Consider the following 14,703-nt stretch of genomic DNA (forward strand, 5'->3'; position numbering starts at 1 on the left):
CATCTAGCTGGCATTCATTGTGAATTTTGGATAGTCTGGTATTTTTGTTCCTTTTGTTTTAGGCAGGGCCTCATGAAGTAAGTCTAGGTTATCAGACTTGCTATATTGCTTCAAACTTGTCTTGATCCTCCATCTCCTAAGTACTAGATTACAGGTATGTGTCACCACAACTGGCCTTTAAAAAAAACTTCTTAAGGAAATTGGCTTTGGTTGCTTTCCTTCTCCACATAGATGTTATGAAAGCCTCAATGAAATAGAATTGTAACATCAACTAAAACACAGTATTAACTGCCAGCTCATTAGCTTCTTTAACTGAAGCCTTAGCATGTTACCATAGTTTTATGTTAGTGTCTATGAAATATGCTGTTTACCTTTTAACACTTAGGAACTATTTGAAAAATTTTAAATACAGTATACTATAGCAAAAATAGATAAAAGTGTGTATATTCTTCATTTTTTTATGAGTGATGTCATCTCTCTGTATATGAAAGTCATATGGTATATGGTAGCTTTTTTTTGGGGTTTTTCGAGACAGGGTTTCTCTGTAGCTTTTGAGCCTGTCCTGGAACTAACTCTCGTAGACCAGGCTAGCCTCGAACTCACAGTGATCCACCTACCCCTGCCTCCCAAGTGCTGGGATTAAAGGCATGTGCCACCACCTCCCGGCCAGTAGCACTTTTTAAAATTATTTTTTATGTATTCTTGATTATTTTATATATTATAAAATGTGTCTCGATCATATCTGCATCCAACTGGTAGTTCTTTTTCTGAAACAGGGTCTCATACTGTTGAACTGTAGTCCTTCCTGAATTAGCTTTCTGAGAGGCTCAGACTATCTATAGGCATTTGTCACTTCATGATCTTATGGTATCTAATTTTCATTGTCAATGATTAATACTTGTATTACTATTATCATCAAAGATGTGTGTGCTTGTGTATGTGTGCCTGCATGAATGTATGTGCACCACCTCTTTGCAAGTACCTGAGGCCATAAGAGGGCTGGATCTCCTGGAAATGGAGTCACCAGTGGGTAAGAGCTATCCAGTGTGGTTGCTGGGAACTGAACTCCAGTTTCTGGAAGAACAGCAAATGGTCTTCACCTCTGAGCCATCTCTCTAACCCTGAAATCCTGTTCATAAAGAGCCACATAACTTTAGTTCTTCATGAAAGTTATGCAAGACTCAGTCTTCAACTCTACCAGACAAATAAATTTATTGATAAGTGAAAAGTTACTAGCTTTTTAAAATAGTATGTTTCTCTGTCATTTTTCATCTGTTTTATGAACAGAAAATCCAAAGTTTGGTATAAAGTGTGTGATTGATTTCAGTATCTGAATGTAGGACATGTGCTTGTCATATATTATGGCTGAACAAAATCATAATGGAATTATATTTAGGAACATTTATTTAGTTGGCTGCATCATAAAAGAAATTGAGCCCAGGGTGTTTAGGATGGTAACTACTGAACCCAAACATGAGCCGTTTAATAAGAAGGATGAGCTAAATATTAGTCTAAAGTACACCGGAGAAAACATCTACAGTAGTTGACTTAAAAGAAGGAATAAAGCAGAAGAACTAACTTATAAATTGGAATTTAAGTTGCTGTCCTTTCTATGTGATCTGGCAAGTTAGAGTAAATGGTATCACCATATTTCTTATCATTTAAATTAGAAAAGAAGTGGTTAATAAGGGCCTTGGGTTCATATGGATGTGGAATGCCATTTTAGGGGTCAAGGCACTGAGCACTCAGATGAGCTGGAATAAGTATTTGCTGTTTATTTAAGTAATAAGAGGGAAAAAAGCCAGAAAATTGAAGGCAGGATCTAATTTGTAGAGCTTCAAACTGAAGCTGTTTTAAGCTTTATTTCTTTTCCATGAATATAGGTTTCCTGTTAACATTGCCTGTTTGGGGCCTTCTTTTTAAAGTAGAGAAAGTCAGAGTTTTAGAAACATCGTCGTTGGTACCCTAGTGCAGGCAGCTCTTGCCTTTTATTTATTTATTTAGGAATACTTCATCCAAAACTTGAGTACATATACTTCAAAAAATTCTCTCTATACATTTAAAATTCTGAAGTTCCAGTAGTTGGCCAATAAATACTCTAACAGCATTTGTTCAATTTATTTATACACCAGTTAGTGCTGTGTGGCATAAATAGTAACAGTTGTGTTTCAGTGTGCATCTTCTAAGGATTTCGTCTTTTCAAACACTTGCAACTAGTTTATGGGTGTTTAAGAGAAAAATGCTCATTCTTTATGTTGTGTGAAAATCCTGGCAGCCACCTTGAGGAGAGATGGGAAAAAGTTAGGCATGGAAGAGAAATAGATACCACTTAAGAGAGGAAAAAGCACTCCCAGGAATGGAAGTGGGTTAATGAACTGAGAAAAGAATCCAAAATAATTTAATGATTCTTCTGTATGGATATACAGTTGCTTTCACATTTGCAAGTATTTTATAAAGAAAAAATTGCTTCTCAAGAGCTGCTGCTACACAGTGGGAGCTTAGAAATTGAGGCAGATTTTGAATAAAAATTTTGGTGCAAGTTAACAGTTTTCTACAGTAAAAAATCTACAGCAAAATAGTGTCTGTCTCTTCTTTGGTAAAATACATTATGGAGGTGAAAAGGATTTACCAAAGTACAGAGAAAGATTTATAATGTGGGAAGTATATTAGCATCTTTATGTCCCAGTGTATTGTTTTTATCCAGATGCCACTCATAAATATTAGTATATTAATAGGTTGTGCTGTAGTCACTAGCCTCAACCTTAGTAGCTTAAGGTTTATTTATGTCTCTGACCTGCTCCATGCTCTTCACAGGTTATTAGAACAGATTCTGCTTAGCATCCTTAAAGAGCCAGCCGGATGGAGTGTCAGCCTCGCCAGGAAGGAGAATATAGCTTTTCCTACCAGCAGTTAAACACATGGTCAGAAAGTGACATGTCATTTTCTGCCACATTTATTGATCCTATCCACTGGGAGACCAGAAAGGCAATCCTACTTTGTGCTTGGAAGGAGAGAGAGCTTAGTATATTTTGCATACAGCCTACTGATTTTATTCCTACTGATTTCATTCACCCTTTACTTTAAACCATTTTATCACTTTGCTTTGGTGCATTCCCACCCCACCCCCCAAAATAGAGCTTGTATATTCCTGTATTTGTTAGTTTAGGATAAATTATTAAGTATGTTAAAAGTCTTGTGTAAATTTCTTTCAGAAATGTATAAAATTGTCCTGCTTTTTCTTTAAGGGCTCAGCTGATCCTCTGAATAGTGCTTTCCATCTGACCTATAACATGGTCTTGAACTTATTACGAGTAGAAGAAATTAATCCTGAGTACATGCTGGAAAAATCTTTCTACCAGTTCCAGCATTATAGAGCAATCCCAGGAGTAGTAGAGAGTAAGTGTAAAATTTCATTTGTTTAACTGGATGTGACTGCCTTACTCGTTGTTTTGATCCTTTTTTTTTCCCTAGTAAAGCAAATCATGACCATTAAGATAAAAAATGTGGAAATGTATTCTGCGTTTATAGACTAGAACATTCAAAATAAATGTAGACAATTCTGACAAGATACTTTTTTCTAGTTGGATTAACCACAGTGTAATTTGTTATTTTAATATATATTTTATCCAAAATTCCATGTCCTTGAATAATCATATAACAAAAAGCTCAATATAAAATTTGATGTATAAGATTAACCTATTATTTTTGACATCTCACAAGAAGATGCTGTAACAGGCTGGTGAGATGGCTCAGTTAGTAGAGCATCTACTGTATACACACAAGGACTTGAATTGGGATCCTGGCATCCATGGTTTGTTTTATTCACTAGGAGGCAGGTGGATTCCCTAATGTTCACTGACTGGCCACTTTAGCTAGCTAGTTCATAATGAACTCCATTCATTATGAATCCATGTCTTAAAAACTAAAGAGAGGAAGGAACATCAACTCTGGCTTTGAAACACATGGGTTCCAGGGATTTAAACAAGGTCCTCATGCTTGCACAGCAAGTACTCAGCCACTGAGCCATCTTGTCATCCCCTTCTATAAACTATTAGGTCCTCCCCCCCAGCAATTTCCTTCTATCATGTATGCTGTTATTCTAGTTTTTAGTGAATTAAATTCAGTTTCTGTACATATAAAAGTAACCAGGAACACAAAAGACCATCTGTCTTAGGGAGCATTCTGCAAAGTTTGAAGATAATTAAATGACTAATAATACAGTTGCAGCACCCTTCCTGGTTACTGTGTTAAACTGTCAGCTAGGAATATTCTATATATTGTTTCGATTAATCTCTAGGAAAGATTTGTGAGTTACCCTCTCTTTTCTTCAGTTAAAAATTTGAAGCATACAGGTTAAAGAAAAGTTCGATATAAATCCAAAGAAAAGAATATAGTCCACTATAAATTCATACAGCTATTGTGCATGGGTTTTGCACAGAATAACTATAGAATGAAGTTGAGACCTTACTCACATTATGAACAAAAATGAGTTCAAAAGTTATGAGCTGAAACTAGAAAACTCAAACAGCATAGATAGAATGTACAGTAAACTCTTAGGACTCAACAAAAGACAGTTCAGTTTAAAATGAACAAACGGACTAGGGGTGTGGCTTAATGGTTATATTCTTTTCCAGCATGTGCATGACCCTGGGTTTAATAAACTAACAATAAACCATAAAGAAATGGTAAAAAGTACATAGTTGGAAGCTGAGCATCATTGCTGAGAAATACAGTTCAAAACCACTTCACACACTAACTGGGATTAGTACTTTTTAAAAAGATAATACCACAACAAAATGGTATGTTACTGTAGAAAACTGTTAAAAAGTTCCTTTGGTTTAATGGAGAATTACCACATGACCCAGCAACTCGAGACTCATGGTTGAGTTGAAAACATTTTCAAACAAAGACTCTCATGAATATTTATTATAGCACCTTGGACAGTAGCTGAAGAGTAAATGTTGGGCACGCATCCACCAGCTGTAATAGTTAAGTGAGTATGTTTTAACACTGGATTGGAGGTATAATGGAGAGCTTTTGGAAAGGAGCTTAATGCTAGAAGGGCAGAGTAGGGAGTAGAATCATACACACACTGGGTTAGCACAGAGGATAATGGCTACAGAAGGACATTGAAGTGACTCTTAAGAGAGACAAGGTAGACGAGGCAATTCCTACTCATAGAATCTTGGTGACTGGCTTTGTTCTGTAGAATCATAGTAGAAAAGTAGTCTTAGGTGTAATGTATGTGAACTATGCAGTATTTTTTATAGCTTCGTCTGTGCTTTATTTACAGAGGTCAAGAACTCAGAAGAGCAGTATAATAAAATAGTGATCCCCAATGAAGAAAATGTGGTTATCTATTATAAGATTAGACAACAACTTGCCAAACTGGGAAAAGAGATTGAAGAATATATTCATAAGCCAAAATACTGCTTACCATTTCTACAGCCAGGTCGCTTGGTAAAGGTATGCCATGGTTTCTGAATACATTATGTATATATTACAATGTCTTAAAATGTTTTGATCAAAGACTGTTATTTATATTGGCAAAATGTTCCTGCTATAGGATGTGATTAGGATTCATCATTTCACCTGTTTGACATTGTCCCAATTTAGGTGTTTGCATGAAGACTTCTAGCAAAAATTCAGTTTTCTAATTATGGAATGCTATCTAAAATGAGCCAGTTTTAAGCCTCAAATCATTAGATATAAAATACTTCATATTCTGGGAACAGTGTTGTGTTTTCGCATTTGTTTTCCAGTTGAGAGGTTCCTCTTGTGCAGTTCTGAGAGCTGGTGAATCTAGTGTTGTGTGTTTTTGTTTTGTTTTAATACAGAATCAATACCTTGAGATATTTTAAAAGCATTAAGACAGTTCAAAAATCTTATTAGTCTATAATGTAAGTAGATATAGAAGGCTACAATTGTATATTCAATATAAAAACTTTTTATTTGCTTCCTTGTTTTGTTTTCAGGTGAAAAATGAAGGAGATGATTTTGGCTGGGGTGTAGTAGTGAATTTCTCAAAAAAGTCAAATGTTAAGGTAAACTTTGCCCTTGAAGAGTTATGGGGGGTTTCTAATTTCATGAGTTCACATTTCTCCTTTTTGAATCCATCAGATTGTTACCTATTACAGCTAAATAATAATAATAATAATAGACTTAATTTCAAGAGTAGTCACTCTTTTAACAAATTAACAAGATCATATTTCATAGAGCTAGATTTTTGATGCCTTACTGATTTTGTTGCTTTTCTAATTTTTGCACACTAATTGGAAATTTGCAAGTGATATTTAATGTTGCAAGTAGTCATGATGATAATATTAAGTTAGAATTAATACGCATCTAAGTTACTCTTTTGCTTTGTCATCAGCAGGAGTGCTTTGAGGGACAAAGAGACAGCCTTATGCAGTGAGCATTTTCTGAGCTGTGTTGTGTAGTAATGCTAAATTTTGAGAAAATAGCCCCGTTCACACACAGAGTTAACGCACTTGCCTGTTTTATCTGCTTTCCTAGCCTAACTCTGGAGAACTGGACCCTTTGTATGTGGTAGAAGTACTGCTGCGCTGCAGCAAAGAGAGCCTGAAAAATTCTGCAACCGAGGCAGCAAAGCCAGCAAAACCTGACGAGAAAGGAGAGATGCAGGTCTGTGAGTTTTTCATCTTCAGATTTATTGTATAAGCTTTCTTAAAGTTATTAATTTAGGTAAACTTTCAATTAAAAGTAACACATTTGAAAAAGACGAGACAAAAGAAAAATTAATTTCAAGAACACTTGGGGGCTGGAGAGATGGCTCAGTGGTTAAGAGCATTGCCTGCTCTTCCAAAGGTCCTGAGTTCAATTCCCGGCAACCACATGGTGGCTCACAACCATCTGTAATGAGGTCTGGTGCCCTCTTCTGGCCTGCAGACATTCACACAGACAGAATATTGTATACATACATACATACATACATAAAAAGAACACTTGTCTTACCATATGAAGTGCTCACTTGTTTGCTGTGGGTGTTTTTATCCCAGTTAGTAGGGCTTGCTCTCAAGGTCCTGTGCATGATGCATGCTAGGCAAGTGTTCACCATTGAGCTATATACCTTCTATTTTTATATTGGTATAAGTAAGATAATTATTAGTAAAATCTTATTACAGAGATTCTAACAGTCTGAAGCTTAACATAATGCTAGAGTTTTGTTTGTAAATAACATGGTATATTGACTAGGTGTTTTTAGGAAATGTGTTATAGTAAACTTGGTTTCTAGGAAATAAAATCTGCCACTGTTTATTTGGACCAATAAATCATTATAGGATGTGGAATTGGCAATGTTTAAAGACAATTTAATATTGAACGTTTTTAAATGAGTTAGAAGTCTATAGTTCTGAATACTGCCTACCTTTTGATATCTATTCTTCAGTGTTCTAGTTTGTTCTCTAAAATTCTACCATAAAAAAACATTTTTATTAGTTTCCTAGCACTTACTGCACCTACTGACTACCTAACTGTAAAAGAGGCTAGAACTCCTCCTTTGGTGCATATTCTGTACCTGAAGGACCTTAGAAGCTACTGTAACTGGACAGAGCAGATGTGTGGCACTCATCTCATGGGTCTCTGTTCTCAGGAGGATGTTGGTAGTAAATCACGGCTATATTTATTACTATAAAAGTGGACTTCCTCATTGTTTATTTATACTAGCATTTTAGCTGAAGCCTAGTTGCTGTCTTCCATTGTTTATAGGCCCCAGTTTTATAAAGCCCACCTCTTTTACTTGGTACCAGAAGTCCTGTTGACCTTAGGTTTAATTCAGTAAAAAGCCTCTTCAGAGAAGTCTTCAATAAACCTTGTACAAACTCAGGCTCTTTCCTCTGCTTCTAATGATGCTTTAAAATTCTATTTATTTCAGTTTATACAGTCTTGGCATGGAAGGAAGCTAAAGTGAATGGGAATGTAGGGTCAGGGTGCAGACAATCTTGTCAACACTTAGAAAACTATATTTAGTCATGTTCCCTAGAAGAAAGGCTTCCCACGATGACAAATATATGGTGCTGTTTGTCATAGAATCCCTCCAACATAAATTAGATACTCAAACATTGGCCTCTATAGTTCTAGGTTGCTTACTGTCTAACAGTCTGTTCCCCAGTTACTGAAAACGGGCAGTTGAGTGTGTGTGTGTTACATATGTTCATATGTTTGTGTGTGGATAGAGGTGAGTATAGGATAGACACCTCGTTTGTTTGTTTGTTTGTTTTTCGAGACAGGGTTTCTCTGTAGCTTTGGAGCCTGTCCTGGAACTAGCTCTTGTAGACCAGGCTGGCCTCGAACTCACAGAGATCCGCCTGCCTCTGCCTCCCGAGTGCTGGGATTAAAGGCCTGCGCCACCGCTGCCCAGCTTACTCTACCATATTTTTTAAGACAGCCTCTCAACTGAACATAAGGTTCACTGATCCAGAAATGCCATGGATCCTCCTGCCTCTGCCTCTTCAGCACTGATGTTACAAGCACCTGGCTCTGTGCCAGCTTTTACATGGGTGCTGGAAACAAAACTCAGGGTTATGCTTGCACACCTGAAACCTATTTATTTCATTTTGAAGCCTCTGACCCCTAACTAGAAATCTTCCTGGGTTTTATTTTTTAAGATTTATGTTTTAGTTTTGTGTACACTGAACACATGAGTGTGTGTACCAGTGCAGTTGCCTGTGAAGGATGGAAAAGGATGTTAAATCTCCTGGAGCTAGCGTTACAAAAGCTTGTGCAGAAGCAGTCCATACTGAACCATTTACACAGAACCATTTCTCTGGCCTCAAAACTTCATATTTCTAATTAGGGAACTCTTAAGGCGTTCCTTTTCCTAAACTTAAGGATACATACTGAACTATTTTATGCATAATAATTTAACACATGTTATGATGAAGAAATTGAAACATAGAAAAAGTTAGGTAGTTTGTCCAGGGTGCTGGAGCTACCTGAAGGTTGACTTCAAACACCGGTGATCTTAAGTATAGAATGTGTAAACCATCATACTACTTCCACTGAAGAAGGCCAGTGCTTTACTCACATCTTTTTGCCTGTGCAGGTCTGTGTTGTCAGTAAGGCAGCAAGTCTTTTGGAGACCATAAGTATAAATATAGTACGGCTGCGGAAGACTAAGTACTGACAGATGTGAGCCTAGGAAATGGTTGCCTTGCTGCTCGTGGGTTTAGACTCTAGATTATAGCAGTCAAAGAAGCAAAATGTATTTGTTGGTGAGGGGAGGCATACTTAACTGGAGAAAGCATGGGGAAAAGTTTTCAGATGTGTATTCTGGAAGACGATGTGTAAGGGGATGCATTTCCTCCTCTTTAAAGAGCCCTTTCTTCTTTCCCCCATCTCACACCATCTGGAACCTTATGTTCTTTCCTGGGCTCTCTAACCCTCTTACACAGGGGCATTCATCTGTAGTGCTGATGTTTCTAAAAGTGCCAAGTAGTGAGAATACAAACATGAATAAGTTAGATTCTGAAGAGACGGTCTTTTTAATGTAACATTTGTGTGACTATTAAGATTTGCAGTAGTTTTCACATACTAGGGTTTAGGCTTTCATGGTAAGCAGTTCATCTGAGACATACTATAAATGCTACTTCCTTTGGGCATATGTAGGACATAACTGGAAATGTGGAATTCATCTGTAGTCTCATAACATTTTGTAGGTTGTCCCAGTTTTGGTGCATCTCTTGTCTGCCATCAGCACTGTTAGGCTTTACATCCCGAAGGACCTTCGACCTGTGGACAACAGACAGAGTGTTTTAAAGTCCATACAGGTATGTATGTTAGTTTAGAACTTAAATATAAATCTTACATAAATAGGATTTACCTTAAAATAACTGAGAGGATTTTAAATATATTTCAGACAAACTATGAACACATAATGAGTTTGCTTCATAAAACGAGTCATTGCAGATCTGTTCTGAGCACAGCGTCAATGTATATAACAAAGGAAGACTCATAAACTGCACTATTCATCTTCACTGTCCTATAAGAAATAAAATTTTTTATTCATTACAATGCTTTATTTTTAAATGGGTGGTGGTGGTGTACACCTGTAATCCTTGCACGTGGAGGCAGAGGCAGTCTGATCTCTGTGAATTTGAGAGCAGCCTGGTCTACAGAGCAAGTTTCAGGACAGCCAGGACAGTTACAAAGAGAAACCCTATCTCAAAAAAGTCAAAATTAATTAATTAATTAAAATAAATGCTTTATTTTCAGTAGGAAATATACAACTTTCAAAATTTTTATTTTCTGTCAGAAATAAAGTAAAAAATTGGCTAAAAACAGTTGAATAGCAATTACTATACCTTACTATACAGAGAGGCTCTCTAGAATTTGAGAAAACAATGGTAAATACATTGCTTTCATTTTAGAGTAGGAATCTTATTAAAGATTTTTTTTATTATTAATGTTTGAGTATTTTGCGTGAATGTATGTAAACATGCCTGTGAAGGTCAGAGGAGGAGGTTGGGTCCCTTGGATCTGGAAGAATGGATGGTTGTGAATCACCATGTGGCTACTAAGAATTGAACCTGGGTACTCAGCAACAAATGCTTAATTGCTGAACCATCTCTCCAGCCCTTAGAGTACAAACTTTTAAGTTGTGATCCATAGGCTTCTAAAATGTATGCTTTTCTTGAAAATTTAAAGTAAATAAATAAATAAACATGGAGATGTATTATTCTAAGAAAATATTCTTTGGAATATCTGTAGCTTTGAAGCCTGTCCTGAAACTCTCACTTGTAGACCAGGCTGGCCTTGAACTCACAGAGATTTGACTGCCTCTGCCTCCCAAGTGATGGGATTAAAGGTGTGCGCCCCACTGCCCAGCAAGAAAATATTCTTAAAGAAAAAGAACTGTAGTGAACCAGTTTGTTAGTAAATAAATAGGTCTTGGAAGTAAAATGAAATATAGCATTTCAATGAATTGTTTTCTAATAACTCATAATAATACCACAACTGAATAGAAAAACACTTGATTTTTTAGTTAGCATAAATATTGCTGTTGTCTGGGGAAAAAGGATTACCTTGTTCTTTAGAAATTGAGATCAATTACCAGCTCCCAGGCTTGTCTTACTTGCTGAAACACCCTGGTATAGGCCATGCTCTGCTTTGACCTTAGCTTCCATAGAAACAGATCTCTTGTTTCCTCTCCACACAAGATAGGCTGGTTCTCTTGGTTTTCTCAGTCCCTGTTCACAAGGCAGGAAGGGCTGCAGATGCGTGTGCCAGAAGAACTTCACGTGAAGACTAGAGAGTCCTCTTTGCCTCTTTGTACATTTAGCTGGGCATGATGGTACATGCCTTTAATCCCAGCACTTGAGAGAGAGAGGCCAGCCTGGTCTACAGAGCAGCCCTGTCTTGAAAAACAAAAATAAAACAAAAGATTAGTATTGCTCTGTCTTTATACGTCAACCTATAACTCAGTTTCTTAATATTCAAGTTCATGAATAAGATTATATGACTTAGTAATGACACATCCTCCTTTTGAACAAACCTGTCTGGTAATTGCTGTATGCACAAAGCAAGCAGTTTCTTGAAACAACTTGCATTATTAGCTTATTTCTGATCGCAGTATTCACGTTTTTGAACCCTTTGCATTTTTCGTTTTTATTCTTTGTGTGTGTGTTGTGGGAGGGGTATGGTGAACTTTGTTGATGATATTCAAGAGAGTAAGGCTCTCTATGCCCCTCCCCTTGTTCTCAGGGTCTGGAGTAGAAACTGCAGGGAGATGCTCAGTTGGGGGCTGAATAGTAGCAGGGACTCCTCAGAAACCAAGGGCCTCTGCTCCTCTCTGTTCTTGGTGGTCCAAGGTTTCTTACTCCTTGGAGCATATATGGGCCTCGAAGCCACCACCGTTTCTGTAGCACATTTGTTGTCATTTAAGGAGATGAGTTTTACAGAATTCTAATAGAGACCAGTGCCAGCCCCAGCACCAGTGGTGGAAGAGTAGGCATCTCTCACTGTTAAAATTTCAGGAGACAACCTGGTCTTCATTATAGCCCAGGATGCCTTTTTTTTCTCTGTCTCTTTTGGTTTTTTGAGACAGGGTTTCTCTGTAGCTTTGGAGCCTGTCCTGGAACTAGCTCTTGTAGACCAGGTTGGCCTCTAACTCACAGAGATCCGCCTGCCTCTGCCTCCCGAGTGCTGGGATTAAAAGTGTGTGCCATCACTGCCCGGTGCCCAGGATGCTCTTTAATGAGCCCTTCAGTGCCTTCTTCATCATCTTCAGGATGGCATCATACTTGGCGGCTTTTTCCAGGCAGTTGTCAGCCACAGTGGATATATTTCTGGTAGGAACACAGAAAGCCATGCCAGTGAGCTTCCCACTCAACTCTGGGATGAGCTTGCCCACAACCTTGGCAATACCAGTGGGTGCAGGGATGATGTTTTGGGCAGCACCACAGCTTCCCTGAGGGGCCATGCACAGTCTTCTAAGTGGCAACGATGGCATAGATCATGGTCATAAGTCGTGCCAAAGGTCGTGTCATGATGACCCTGGTCAGGGGATCTAAGCAGTTGATAGTGCAGGAGGCATTGCTGACAAGTCTTGAGTGAGTTGTTATATTTGTGGTTGTTTGTACCCATCACAGACGTGGGGCCCGAGATGAGTCATTGATAGCAACAGTGTCCTTGCCAGAGTTGAAGGCAGCCCCCATGACCAGGCACTCTGTATGGCAAATCCATTCATTCCTACCATCACCATTGAGGCTCAGGGACAAGGCTAGCATTGCAGAAGATGGAGCAGAGAAAGCCAGTTTTACTCTTTCTGTGCTTCCTTTTCTGAGATAAAGAGAGTTAATTAGGTTGGTCTCAGACTTCACAGTTCAAGTAAGCACTATGCTTAAGCATCCCAAGTAGCTAGGACTACAAGTGCACACCACCACTAAGCTAGTCTGCAGTACTCTGTGTTTACCATACTTAGGGTGGAACCCAGGGCCCAGTGCACGTGGGATAGTTCCTGACTATTCTGATTTTATCTGTCCTTCAAAGTCACCAACACTTAATTCTAGTGGGTGGAATAACCAGCCAGTGAGCTATCCATTCTCTGACCTCATGATCTGTTGTAATAGGCTGTTAGTTAGTTCCTGGCTGCTTAGCCCTGAAATAGTCACACAGAAACTGTGTTAATTAAATCACTGCTTGGCCCATTAGCTCTAGCTTCTTATTGGCTAACTCTTACATATCAGTTTAACCCATTTCTATTAATCTGTGTATTGCCACATGGCTGTGGCTTACCTGCTAAAGTTCCAGCATCTGTCTTTGGAAAAAAAACCCATGCCTCCAAATAATGTAAAAATTGAATTTCCCACATAAATGATAGGAAATATAGTTATATATTAACTATGCCAAGATGTTACAGTGACATAAATATACAGAAGTGGTTTTACCAGTAAAGCCATGCCTTGCCCAGAACTAATGGATTACACTACAATGCTATTTATATTAGTGGATTATAATATATTCTGTTAGCAGTTAGTTTTAGCGTAGCAAATGAAAAGGAATTTTCAGACTGTGGTAGAATATATCTGTAATTCAGAATCAGAAGGCCAAACAGGAGGATTACGAGTTTGAACCTAACCTGTGCAGCAAAGTAAGACCCTGTTTTATCCTGCCCCCCACCTCCCCCAAAATGAAGGTTTTCAAAAACAAATGCTGTGGTAAACTGCTCTCTGGTTTAAGTGGAGAAAATATATGTTGAGTCCTTTTTATGGCCATAGACATAGAAGAGACAAAAAAATGGAAATAGTGGTTTAGTCTCATCTTGTTAATGGGTTTTACATTTTTATTTCAGGAAGTTCAGAAGCGTTTTCCCGATGGTGTTCCTTTGTTAGATCCTATTGATGATATGGGCATTCAAGATCAAGGACTAAAAAAAGTCATTCAGAAAGTAGAGGCTTTTGAGCATCGAATGTATTCTCATCCACTTCACAATGATCCAAATTTGGAAACCGTGTATACACTTTGTGAGAAAAAAGCACAGGTATGGCATAAATAATTTTTTTAAGATTGATTTTTATGTGTATAAGTTTTGTCTGTATGTGTATGACCATATGCATGCCTGGTGCTGGAGCAGGCCAGAAGAGGATGTTGGGTCCCCTGGAATTGGAGTCAGTCATGGTTAGTTGTAAGCTGCCATGTGGCTGTGAGGAACCAAACTTAGGTCTTCTGCAAGAGCAAGTCCTTATCACCAAGCCAACTTCTCTAGCTCCCAGAAACAATTTTATGTATTTCATTAAATATGTTATTTTCTTGTCCTCTTTTTATCGTCTGGAATGGGAATGTCTGTCTTTTAGATAAACTACAAGTGCTGGAGCCTTTCATCCATTGCCAGCAAGTTAGGATTCTCACAGAGACCTAGGGCAGCAGACTACAGTAGAGATTCAGGATAGCTCACTGATAATAGTAAATACTGTTAGTGGCCACCTGAAGGAAAACAGTGGAATGAATAATTTATTCCACTCAGTGTGCCCACAGTGTCAGTGTCATTTCAACATTATGCTCAAGGTATAAATAGTCTTACTACAAAATAGTCTTGTATGCTGGGTTCTTTTCTCTTTTTTCTTTCTCTTCTTTCTTTTGGTGGGGGTGTTTCAAGATAGGGTTTCTCTGTAGCTTTGGAACTTACTGTGTAGACCAGGCTGGCCTCTAACTCACAGATCTGTCTGCCTCTGCCTCCTTTAAAGG

At 38.0% G+C, this 14,703-nt stretch overlaps 1 protein-coding gene across 1 annotated transcript in view; it reads left to right on the plus strand.

The window, feature by feature from the left end:
• Positions 1 to 14,703, plus strand: part of Mtrex (Mtr4 exosome RNA helicase) — a 58,563-nt gene that overhangs the window by 28,659 nt on the left and 15,201 nt on the right. Inside the window, exons 16-21 of the mRNA XM_075976053.1 lie at positions 3,246 to 3,396; positions 5,294 to 5,466; positions 5,976 to 6,044; positions 6,517 to 6,645; positions 9,678 to 9,788; positions 13,811 to 13,999. Of these exons, the coding sequence (XP_075832168.1) occupies positions 3,246 to 3,396; positions 5,294 to 5,466; positions 5,976 to 6,044; positions 6,517 to 6,645; positions 9,678 to 9,788; positions 13,811 to 13,999 (822 nt within the window). The remainder of the gene's footprint in view (positions 1 to 3,245; positions 3,397 to 5,293; positions 5,467 to 5,975; positions 6,045 to 6,516; positions 6,646 to 9,677; positions 9,789 to 13,810; positions 14,000 to 14,703) is intronic.

This window comes from Microtus pennsylvanicus, chromosome 6 (assembly GCF_037038515.1).
Source record: "Microtus pennsylvanicus isolate mMicPen1 chromosome 6, mMicPen1.hap1, whole genome shotgun sequence".
NCBI lineage: Eukaryota > Metazoa > Chordata > Mammalia > Rodentia > Cricetidae > Microtus > Microtus pennsylvanicus.